This window comes from Ptychodera flava, chromosome 4, assembly GCF_041260155.1.
Source record: "Ptychodera flava strain L36383 chromosome 4, AS_Pfla_20210202, whole genome shotgun sequence".
In the NCBI taxonomy this organism is placed as follows: Eukaryota; Metazoa; Hemichordata; class Enteropneusta; family Ptychoderidae; genus Ptychodera; species Ptychodera flava.
In genome coordinates, this window is record NC_091931.1 from 21,005,395 (window position 1) to 21,018,476 (window position 13,082).

General features: G+C 37.9%; 1 protein-coding gene across 6 annotated transcripts in view; it reads left to right on the forward strand.

The window, feature by feature from the left end:
• The window catches only part of LOC139131156 (protocadherin Fat 1-like), a 73,658-nt gene extending 68,695 nt beyond the window's left edge, over positions 1-4,963 (forward strand). For 3 of the 6 annotated variants that reach the window (XM_070697126.1, XM_070697125.1, XM_070697127.1), the window contains 2 exons: positions 97-840; positions 2,508-4,963. In XM_070697126.1, coding sequence (XP_070553227.1) covers positions 97-840; positions 2,508-3,154 — 1,391 coding nt within the window. In that variant the 3' untranslated portion in view covers positions 3,155-4,963. Of the gene's footprint in view, positions 1-96; positions 841-1,341; positions 1,418-2,507 lie in introns of all 6 variants that reach the window. The other 3 variants (XM_070697129.1, XM_070697131.1, XM_070697128.1) reach the window with 2 other exon arrangements.
• Positions 4,964-13,082: the final 8,119 nt, after the last annotated feature.

The following is a 13,082-nucleotide window of genomic DNA, read 5'->3' on the forward strand; positions in this document are numbered from 1 at the left end:
TGCAACCTGCGGCTATATGTGTTATCTGAATGTTTGGAAATTTGTCTCTGGCTTCTAACTGACAACTAACTCATTCCATTAATCTCTATTGTGCAGCTGCAACCGCCAAGTCTGACACTGACAAAGTAAAACGCAAGTCTTCTCTGAGCCTCAAAGCTAACCAGTGCGACAAAACCACATCCACATACCGAGACGCTCCCCCATCTTCAGTGAAATGCGTCCGTTTTAACATGCCTCCCCAGGTGACCAATTTTGAAATTGACAGCTCTTGTTCTGAGCAAGACCTTGCCGCGGTCACCGACCGCTCCCTGCCAAAACAGATTTCTGAGATGTCATTTGCCGATGCTGAGCAAAGCCCCAGTCCCCATCAGAGTGCCAAACTTGACCAGATGAACAACAACGACCATGATAATAACAATTCTATGCAAAATGTTGCTACAAGCCCTGAAATCCCAGAGGAGAAAAATGTCCCTTCTGACAATTCACCCCCTGAACAAGAAATGATGGCTGAGAAAAAAGAGCCATCAGAACAGGACGATGACATCAATGCTATACCCTCTCAGCCTCCTGATCAAGAAATGCCCCCGAGTACGCCCATGCCAATAGACTGCGATTTATCTGATCTTGAGTCAGTCAGGTCAGATGGGGAGTTGAGCCAGGTAGGCCCAGAGAAGGCTGATGCGGAGTGTCAGACTGACGACGATGTGGATGCTGCTGAAAACCCTTTCATGGGGGCGGAAGAGCCTCTGGAAACTATGACGGAATTCCATGATACGCATCAGACAGTGTATATCCATCGAACCAACAAGCCAAAAGCACTTAAGAAACGTAAAAATCCTGGTTAGCATCTTTTCTATCGCAATTTCTCTTCTTTTGTTTCTGTAGTGTTCTCGTACTGTGTCATTTGTCTTATAAAAAAAAGAAAAAAAGGAAATACACGCGTGAATTCTCTAACACAAGAATAAAATTCTGTTTATTGTGGTATTCTAAAGTTAAAGATTGTTTCCTACCAGGGCTGCTCTTGTCTTGCATGTGATTTAAGTAAGAGAATTTTGAAACGTTAAATTGTAATGCATCCTCGTTGGTGGTAGTTTTGTACATATCCAATCCATGCCCAAACTCCAAGATAGGAAAATCCATTGTGTGACCCATATAGTCTGTTGTTTGTAAAGAGAACCAACCGTAAACTATCCACCCCAGTAACTACTGATTATACCTCTAACACCGTGGTCTCTTCTCTTTCTTTTCTCCTCTCTCCTTCTCTTTGCTGCCATGCTGCATTTGTTCTTTAAACAAAACAACAAATATTAAAACCTTGCGTTTTATGTGTACGTTGTAAAGTACCCCAACACCAGAAAGGTACAGATGAGTTACCTAACCCTAGTAACACTGTCTGGTCCCTGTAACATGTACTCGGGTAATCATGTACAAGTTATATATGGTGTTTTGTATTTCTGTGTATAATTATTTAGGACAAGTGTGATCATACACACTCACATACACACATGAAACCAATGTAATGTCATGCTGTGTCAGTGCATGGTAGTCAAACCGACAGTCATCCGACCAACAGTAAAGTTAGATCATATCTCTTTGATGTTGCTCTGTTGTAATTGCCATGTTTTTCTCATACCATCAATGGTTCAAGTGGGGTCTGATTAATATGCATGTCCAAACATCTGACTTGGTTTCCATTTTCTTCCATTGTCATATTTGCAGCCGTGGAGGGTTATCATGACTACACTCCATACAATCATCCATCGTTCATGTAGTGTGTCAACTGCATTGTGGATGTATTCTTGCATTTACAGTTACTTAAGATATGCTGCAGTGTGTCTGTTTTTGAATAGTGCTGTATTATTATCACTACCATTATTGTTATTGTTATTGGGGTTTTGCTTTCTGTGCATGTTGAATCACATGTGGGGATTTTCAATAAGTGAAGATTTTCACACAGAACTAATTACTCAGATTTCTTTTCCTTGTTAATCAAATCCAATCACAGAAGTTACCAGTAAGTTGTTGCATGACAAAAAAAAGAATGAGCGAGATTATAATTTACTACTTTCAATTCTATGCATTACGTGAATAGGTTAGGAAATAAGTGCTGTTTCAAAAAATTCATGAAGTCCGTAGCCAATTGCTTTGTCAGGTTGACGTTGTTTCGCAAGTGTGAAAAAGTGAATCAAAAATTGTGAAAGACACTGGGCCAGTGCACCCTATAAATGTGTTACTTATAGATTTTGAATTCTGACAGATCACTTACTGGTACATGTTGGGATAACATGAGTATACAAAAATATTCTAGTAACTGTCTGAGAGAAAAGTTGATGAAGAGGAATTGTTCTTAACCATTGATTGTACAATGCTTTCAACCTGTACTGTATTAAAGATAACTGCACAAGTGGCTTGTTCATGACCTAAATAACAATGACAGGTTGACTGTCAATAGCACATGTTTGCATCAACAGCTATTGGATGATTTCTATCTTTTCTATCGTCTCCAGGTTACCACTGGGATTGTACAGATTGGATGCCACCAGACAATCTTCCAGAGATTTCAGAGTTACCACAGTACGAAGTGCCAGACTCACCCACTAACTCCAATGTCAATGACTTCATCATAGAAGACGAGTATGTTGGTGAAGATACCGACTACCCAGAAGATCCCAGCGACATTACGTACTCTCACAATGCAGAGGACTTCCAGAGACAGTTAGAAAACTACCCTCCTCCTCCGCCACCTCCCCCTCCCCCTCATCCTGAAGAGGGTAGTTACAATAGCTATAGGCACAGAGAAAAATTATACCGTCAGCACCCTGGTCAGTATTTACCACACCATAGTTATAGTAATTCACAAACTTCACAAGACCTTTACGGAAATGCAGACGAAATGTACGGACCGCCTCCTGGTTACTCGAGCCGGGGTGGCCGGCACCAAGACGGCCTGGATGATGAGTATGGTAATGGTTGCGAATACAATGCTGACTATGAACACTCAGTGTCCAACATGGATAATTTGTCCGTCTCTGTCTACTCCACAAACGCTTCTTGCTCTGATGTGTCCGGCCTCTGTGAGCCGGACTCCGAAATGGGCCTGAGCGATTATGAGAGTGGTGACGACAATCTTTCCAATTTGCACACTGAGGTTTGATTCACAGGGTATTGTAAATTTTCCTACCAAAGCCATACTTATTTACATAGAGAGAGATAATATATATATTACTGAAATCCTAGCCTAACTTGACTATCATGTTATGTATTCTACAGTGTTTGTCGATGGAATTAGAAACTATTTTGTCAATGTGTCTTTGAATAAACAAAAAAATTACCTTGGAGAGTCATACAGTATATATGTTCTTGTGATATCTGTCTGTTTATGACTTTATTGAATACTGTGAGATTTATAGTAATCTCATGTTACTACTACTGTACAATAAGTTGCCTGTAAGGTGGTAGTGGTGAATTATATTAAAAAAACAAATAATGAAATGCCAAAAAAGTACCTTTTTCTACACTAAGTGGCCTTCAAGTGTCTATGTTTCTAATGCTTCCCATTTTGATTGCTTTAAAAAATTCCAGAAACTTTTTCTTGTACTGAAGAAAGTTTTCAAAAAAAAAAAAGTAGTTCTTTTGAAGACATGAATGGTTTTTACCCCCCTTCTTCAAATGGTATGATCCGGTACAAGCCATACCACTATGCATACTAAGGGGGTATCAAATTTTTTAATGAAATCAGGTTTTGTCAGTATACTTGTCACCGTTATGGAGACATGGTTTTGCTTTTTATTTTAAAAGGTGCTGATCACATGATTATGATCATTTGAAATCTTGTAATTTTTGTTGTTGTTATTGTTTTCAGAGAAATATGTTGCTGAAATGTGTAGAAAAATTTTATGTATAGTTTCAGGCAGCATATTCAACTGGTGGTGTTTGTAGATGTGGGTCACCAAAACCTAGTGATAGTTGCAAGGCATAATTTATTCTGAAAAAAAAAGACAAACAAAACAAATATAAAATCCCTGCGTAGATGTACTGTGTACAATGTGCAAAATGTTGAGTTTGACTTTGTATTTGTGCGCACACTATTAGCTTGACAAGTATGTTGGTTTTTTTCCGAAAAAGAGCTTATAAACTTTATTTTGCTTTTTAATTATGTGGCTTCAGAAGTCGCATCATGAAGAGATTTATTGCTTGTTTATATATTATTTGCAGCTTTTTTATGTACAGTGTTCACACATCTTAGTTTACCAGTGAGTAACATTAGGTTGTTCTATATGGTTTCTGTGTTATCAAAAAAAAAGGGGCACTCCTCTACAACCTTAATACTTCAATGCAAACTATACTTCATGATTATAAGAAATTAGATCAACTTTAGCGTTCGTCATATATCCATGCCAACAGTGTTGTATATAGTTACAGAAATCATAATACAGATAGCTTTTGAAGAATACAAAAATTCCAGTCCAGCTTAAATGAATATAGTTTCATCCAGAAATCTTTTGAAATTAAAACAATAAATAAATGAATAAATATATAAAAAATAAAAAACTTATGCCAGGTTTTCAGTTTTGTTCCATATTAAACTTTTTAAGAGAAAAAACTTCCACAATATTGATCACTTCCAATATTTACAGTATTGTTTTACTGAATCAAATTTTAAATTCTCATCCTCGATTCCTTGTGTGATGCAAGATTGCATTATAGTGGATATTATAAATATTGAAAGACTGATATGCAAGGAATACAGGGGCCAACCTGTACTGTTAGATTTGTTAGCTGAGGCCGTGTTGTAGAGAAGATGGGGATTTGCAAGGACTCTGATAATATCATGATTGAAAAGATTCAGGACACCAAGAATTCTGTGAATTTCAAGATTGTAATGTTACTTTTGTTGAGATTGGAAAGCAGTGTCATATTTCATTTTTTTTATCATCTCCAATAAAAACCTACGAAAGCTGTACATGATGACTTCTCTTGAGATTTATGTTGTGTGTTATGATGTCTGAGAATTATGCATTTGATAGCTGGCCAGAGTCAGATAAGGTGTCATCATGGAGGTAGCAGTGTCATAGACAATATTAATTCTTTAGAAAGAGTTCCTGTTTGTGGGAAGTGACATCACCGAGGGAGGTAAGGAATGCACATTTATGTGAAAATGAAAGGCAAACATGTAGAACATGTAGAACTAAGATCCAATGTTTGTCATTGATTTTTGCCCTCCATTCTGCCACAGGTAGTGTCATGCTCATAACTGGGTCATGTACAGAAGGGCCTAAGACTATTCACAATTGCTATTGGGCTTGAATGCTGAGTATTCTTGTCCATCAAAAAACATTTTGCAGGAAGTGAAAATGTTTTGTTCAAAGCCAGTCGTGATGTGGCTTTTTTGCAGTGCTATGAATGTTTTTAGCCTGCATTTCTCCAAAATGATGTTAGTTTAGTTGACCTGTTGGATGGAGTTACCAATGTTGATCAGAGAGCCATCATGTATTCTACCATGTGTCACCATGGTGATCCCGCTTTGAGCACAATCCTAAGCATAGCGCAGCACATGGCAGGAATGGTACAGGAAACCTAGCCCAACAATGCACTGGCCTCCCAAAGAATAATAGCCAGATGCATTACCATTGGAACAGTAATAAAGTTCAGGTTGGCAAGTATTAGAGTATGGTAGGGCAAGTGCATACATTTGATTGTCTAGCAGTGCCTGTCATGACAAAGTTAAGTAAAACTTTTGCCCTGGGATAATGAGACACTCATGTTCACACCTTGACCATTAGATCCCAATCATGCTACAATGTATAGAGGTGGACACTCAATTCGAAGCAATTGGCTTGGGCCAAGTCATGCAAGTGAAAATTAGGTTACACTCCATTCACAGAGAATTTTTGTTAGGATAAAGTGGATTTTAGCTGAAGACCCCTATCATTTATCAAGTTCCCCTATCATACTATTAAACCCACTTACAAGTGTTTTCATGTCTAATGCCTAGACTCTCTCAAAACCCCTCATGGCCAAACACTTGCGTGGCCTGGCTCAGCCGCAAATCTCTCTGGTTGCACCAGCTCAATGAGCTAGGCTGCACCAGCCCACAGGTTATCATAACGTTGCTTGGATAGTCGTTCGAGGCGGGCGGCCGCAGGTCGCCGTTTACTTGGAAAAAATATTATTATTGGAAAATATTTTTCCGAGCAACATTACGATAACCTGTGCACCAGCCACAGTGTACGTGTAGCCAGTGAGGGGCTGTTAGAGAGTCTAGTCCACAGATCCACCTTGTTTTGGGACTATGTCATCACGTCCAATCATTTATTTGAAAATTGGACCCAAACTCGTAAACTTGTATACTGCTTCAATGTGATATTGTGCAAACAAGCAAATAGGTGTAATTCTACAAATTTACTACACGAAACAGACTTACTAGTAATATATTGACCAACTTATAATCACCATGCATGCACACCGTCACTGAAATATCAAGGTTGATTTTCAAAACACCTCATGTCAGTAATAATAATAATAATATTTTTTTTATTGCTTGCTTGTAAATATACGATTTACATCACATTTGTGGCAATAAAAGTGTGATACAAGAATAAGTTAAATTTTCTTCAATAAAGATAAAGTATTACAGTATAATAATAGTAGCTAATAATAAATGTAACTTGGTATTTCTTTGTTATATAAAGTAAAAATATAATCTGCAAGTTGTTCTTCAATACTGTTGGTGTTACACTGATTGCAGTATCTTTCAGTAATTGGGGTTTTTGGAACAGTGTGTCTCCCTTTTCAATTGCTAGATCATGATGTCAGTAATAGTGCCCTCAACACCAACCAACAGGAGGATAGAGCGCCCTCAACACCAACTAACAGGAGGAGATGTGAATGGCACGGCCCACTCAGAATGCTCAAACATTATATAAACCATGGTCCCTATACACTCAACTGGCAATGTGGAGCTATAGTGAGAGCATTGACACCACCCTCAGAGGACTGTATTAGGGGTAGAATGTGATATTCTGAAGGGGGAGGGGATGGAGCCAAGAAGATTGACTCCGGAGCATTATTTTTTTTCTCCCAGCTTCACCTGGAATTATTTTTTGTCAACTGAGAGAATTTTGGCATCCTTTTTTTTACTTCCCCCACACAGAAATATTGTTTTGCGCATATACAAGCACTCTGAAATGCCAATATTTGCTGTTCTTTTTGTTATTTTCTGTTGCGTTTGAGATACTTTTCTTCTTATGACATGACAAAACTAAATTAAAGGAAAGAAATGTAAAGTTTACATGGGATTATAGGCAAAATGGCATCAGCTGCTTCTGGAAACTGTAAGAAACTGTTGGAAAGAAAACAGGAGCATCCTTATAATCAACTGCAGCAAAATAGAAGTCAGAGAGGTCTCAATCTGTGAGAAAACCATTATCACCTAGTGATTAAGTCTTTAGTACTGGTTAAAGCATGTGGCACAAACCAACTAAGAATTGAAAAACTGCAAATGCAATGGGGTAGTGGATACTGAAATGACACAATTACACTGATATGCAGATAAGAATGGACAGTGAAATTGATCTAAATGTTGCCACGGTAGAGTTGACTTTTCAGATCCTCAGATTCAGATCCTCAGATTTAGATCCTCAGATCTCAGACTTCTAGCTGCAATAATTGTAGCCCTTGGTTGGTGTGGGGATTGGGCTTCTGTCGTGCGGCTCGCGCCCTGGTTGGGGCAAGGCACGAGTTGCACGACAGAAACCCAATCCCCACCAACCAAGGGCTACAATTATTGCAGCTATCAGACTTCAGATCCTGTAACTTCAGATTCGAATTTACAAGCCTTTTACAATACCCGTATTAACAGTATGATTGCAATATTTAAAATAATAATTTGAATATGACATGTACAAGGCAGTTTACAAAAAGTCTACATAAACGTTTTCGCTCAACAAGTTTCAACGAACACGGGTCTACAATTACAGATTAGCTAACTTGCTTCGCTTCTTCCGACCCCTGAATTCTGATTTAGCCGGGGTCACTGGCCTCCAACATGGATTGTTATATTCCCTCGCCATAAATATTACGAACGATGGTAAAATACGGACTGTCGAAAGCCAGCATTTACATGATCGTCGCGGTCTTGATCGTTCGATCGCGCGCGGGTGTGTTTATCTCTATGAGGGAACGTTCACGTGATGACATATTAAACAAATGGAATCATTGCGCACCCTGTCTTCGACAGATGACGTTCTGATTCTGAGATCGAAGTTTTTAAGTTCAAGATTCAAGATAGAAATAAAATAATTTCTAAAGCCTTTTCAAATCTAAATTATATTTTATTTATCAGTATATTACATCAAACTTTGAAAATTGTGAAACTTTAATTATGAATCTGCGTCTTAAGTTATAGGATCTGAGGTCTGAGATCTGAGGATCTGAATCTGAGGATTGAGGATCTGAATCTGAGGATCTGAAAAGTCAACTCTACCATGTTGCCACACTTGCGTGATTGCTTGTAAAGTTGTTCCAAAACTTGCCTCAGAAGTTGCACTGACTTGTTATAACTGCGGTGAAAATCAAAGAACTTTTATGGACCCATAGTAAACACACACCTGGGAGTACACTTTGCAGTGCACTTCACATACACTGAATCATATTAGGCCTACATTCATACACAGCCCCTCAAAGGGCGAGTCTCAAAACCCGGACCGAGACGAGTCGAGACGAGACCAAAATGACCCCTTGGGCCAGGCGTTGTAAATACATCATATCTACAACACTACAGAAAGCTTGCAGTTTGTTGAGAGTGTCAAAGATCGATGCACAAAGCAAGAGATAGCACAATCAACGATTGGAACAAGTGAAAAAAAGATCTGTTGAGGTTTTTCAACTTGAGTTCAAGGCGAGCTCGAAACAGGTGTGATCTTGGTGATCTGAACAGGAGTGTCTTTCGTAATTAAAACACTGTCATTTCATTGTCATATTCTGTAAAGGACGTTGTTCCACTTCTGTCTTAGTTAGTCAAAGAAGTGATATCCCACTCCTACCATCGACTTATGCTTGTTCATTTTCGTACATTCTCTTTACATGGGTACAAGTCAGTGGTTACATAGCTCTCCGAATCTGAATCTTAATCTGAGGCTGCCTCAGATTCCACACATAACGTTAATATACATGTACTATCGGCAATGTGGAAAAATGGTGCAGAGCCACTGTAATAATTAAGTAAACATATGAGCTCTCAGTTAACTTTCCTATAATGTGTTTATAAATGGTAAATCTAATTTCTAAAAAGTGATTACTTAAATCTCCTGTATGTATGTTTCCAATACAAGGTAATGCCTATTTTGAATTCACAGTAGATATCTGAGTAGAATCTGAATCTGGCGCTTATCACTTAGGCCACAATGCCGACGTCGTAGTTCGCATGTTTCGAGCTCGCCTTGAATTCAAGTTGAAAAACCTCAACAAATCTTTTTTCACTTGTTCCAATCGTTGATTGTGCTATCTCTTGCTTTGTGCATCGATCTTTGACACTCTCAACAAACTGCAAGCTTCCTGTAGTGTTGTAGATATGATGTATTTACAACGCCTGGCCTGAGGGGTCATTTTGGTCTCGTCTCGACTCGTCTCGGTCCGGGTTTTGAGACTCGCCCCCTAAAAGTTACATTTTATCACAGCCAAGCCCGGGCAGCCAAGTCAGAGTCTAGTTGTCATTAGACTCTTGTTGCCTTTGCATTGTATGAAGTTCTTTGGCAAAAAATCATGATCTACAGGAAAATAGGTGTATATATACGCAAGAAGCAGTATGTGAGAACGTTGTCGAATTATGCGGGGATAGAAAGTCAGGAAATCTTTACCCAACACACACACAGACACTGATCAGTCCTACTTTATTGCTTTATCTATACAATTGCAGACGAAGCATACTGTGAAACAACACTATCATCTCTCTGTTGTTTGCCTCAACTCAACTAAAATTACCGATTCTATCGTAAATTTTGAAACAAACCAATTAGGCCTACACAAGTGTGATAACATTTAGATCAATTTCACTCTCCATTCTTATCTGCATACGACAGTAATCCAGCAAATACTTTTGGGTGGTTAGGATATCAAATGGTCCACCCTTACTTGTAGGTTTACGTAGAACAGATCCAGACCCTGGACGTATTAAGCAACCTTAAATATTAGGTGATGTTGGGTTGGTGTAGTCAGTTGTAAAGGCTGAATGTACGTGTTGTGAAGTGTTGATGGTGATGAAAGAATGAACAGTATACAGAATGAAATATTACCAGTTTGATTGGTTACATATACACAAACAGAGATCAATCGTGTAATTGCCGCAAATCTCTTCTTCAGATCATGAAATACCAAGGTGATACTAAAAAAAATTGTCAAGCATATAGTTGTTTACTGTGGCTCTTTCTGGATGGCACATGTATATCTTGAAAAATAATCACGCTTTAAAGGGCTCAGTCGGCAATTTTGAAAAAAATTGAACTTGTTTGCAGGAGCATCTCAAATATATTTAGCTGGGTAAAAAATAGGAAACGCTGGACTCTGGATGCTTTTGTGTTGTCTGGTAGCTAAAGCCTTATTGCCTTTTTATCAATATGCCAAAAAGACTCAGTAAACCAGTAGCAACTTGTTACTACCCAAGTTGCTGATATTTTACTGAGAAAAGCACAGCATACATTTACATGAATAGCAAGCGCAAACAGCTTTTTCCAATTTGTACTCAATCATTATGTCTATTACTTCCAGGCAAATTGTCAACTTTCATTAAATTTATATTTCTTCACTACCAAATGCATGATTATTTAAACCTGTAACTACAAAGAGGTATAACCCTGACAGGAGAAATATTTGTGTTGTCCAATGTGCTAAATCAGAGAGATTTGTGAGAATTTTTATTGGCTTTTGAATGTGGTCAACTATCCCGTACAGAAGCCTTCTTCTTTCTAAGGCTATAGTAGAAATTTGTTCCGGCTTCATTTTGGCAGCATTGGTTTTTTTTTAATCTGTGCAAACTTCTGTCATGTAATAAGTCTTCTTTGGTACAAAATCAATGAGTAAACAAATTTTGTGTTCAACATTGGTGCATTTGATGTCATCGCGTCTGAAAACATAATGGCAAGCCAGGCATGTTCACATCATAGGCCTTGCACCTCTGTATGTGAGCAGTGAGAGTGTATGTGGACAATCGTAGGAAACAGTTGTGATGGTTATGTTGATCTGTTTACTGTCAATTCAAGTTTTGATCTCAACACACTAGGTTTAAATTGTTTCTGAAATTTTTGGCTGCAACTCTGTCAACCTTCATCAACAGAAATACAATAAACCCGATCATAATGTCGTGACCCTTAGCATACGACATCAAAATCGAGTCATTAAACTTTTGGTAATTTATACCTTCCACTGTCGCTATATTAAGGATGCGACACGTACAGGTTCATCCACATTTTCACATAGGTCACGCACCGTCATGTGGTGCTTTTAATTTTTAACAGCTCGGTCAACAAAGATTTCAAAAAATTTGTTAGTTTTTCAAAAACAGTGGGCATGTGGTCGTTTTACTCAAAAAAACGTTTTTTTAGGGTTTTTCTCAAAAAAGTGTTAGCACAAATTTCCGATCGACATTGTGATCCATTTACGGCAATAAACAGTTGGTCAATAACTCGTATATACATATATATATATATATATATCATATATATATTTTTCGTCTTTGCATTTGATATGTTGTCTAAATATATCTGTAGGCCCTACTAGCTGACATTTAATCAAAAACATATGCAGGCACAGAAATGTAACCTTACATTATAGACCAAGAAAAATGCAGGGTCAAGGCTTGCTGGGCGAAGTTATGAGAAGGGTGTGTTTGCATGTTGTGTCATATGATATTTGAAGAAATATATATTAACCGAGTTTGATGCCCTTGATTGGTGAAAAAGTCCAGAGTTGAAAATGTATTCTTTTTTCAACAGTTAGGGTGAAAACTATTTTAACTTGCAGGCGGTTCGAGAGGGGGTATTGACCCTGTCGAATGGCAGTTTTGAAGAATTAATTTCAATGCCATGAGGGATCTGAGAAAGACGATTGCTCAAAATATATTCTGTTTTTTATAGACAAAAAAACAAGACTTACAGAGGGAGAGTATCCTCTGCCTCTCGTATGGCAAAATCTAGACAAGTGCATTCATATCTTCCATTTTTAAAAACAAACACAAAAGAACTAACTTACAGGCGAAGAATGCGAGAGGGTTTTACCCCTCTCGTATGCCACTTTCTAAAAACTGAACCTATTTTGATGCACTTTGGTGCAATATAAAAAAGACGTCTGCACACAAAATAATGTTTCCCAACATAGAAAACAAGAGTCAAATTATTTATATTTTCATACAAACTACTGTTTCAGTAATTAAACTATGTTAGAGAAAACAACATGCAGTGATGACTACTGATATTAAAATTATTGTTGTGGTGATGTACTGACATATTTTCCAAGTAAACATTGTTTTTCGCTGTATATCACCACTACCAGTAGAGTGATGATTCTAATATGGTATGTCTTTTGTGAGAAACAACATTGAATCCAATAGGTTGAATATAGTTTTTGGCGAATATCACAAAGCTTAAAGAATACAGCACTTTTTTTTAAGTGCTAATGTGGTAACTAAAGCATATAAAAAACACAATTGTCAAATATTGTTAAGTATAGAATTTACATCAAGATGAGACGTCGACATGGGGTGACCTATAGACCAAAATTCGCCACATCTTGCTGTGATTTCAATACTAATAGTGAAAAATGCATCGTTTCAATAATTTGCTGCAATATTATTAAAATTCTAAAAGATAGCCTAATACTTTCTCAAAATTAAGCAGAGGTACCAAAAATTATGTAACTCCGGTTATATGATTTGATTTTCCATCCCATCTGACAGTTGAGTAATCAGATGATTGCCGTTATTTCCCAGTCCCACACTGCAATTGCGTGGGGCAGTGCTGGTCTACTAGTGTGGGCGGAAAAGAGACTGAGCTGCTCGGTCAAGGGGAATTAGTTCTTCTTGCCATGCCAGT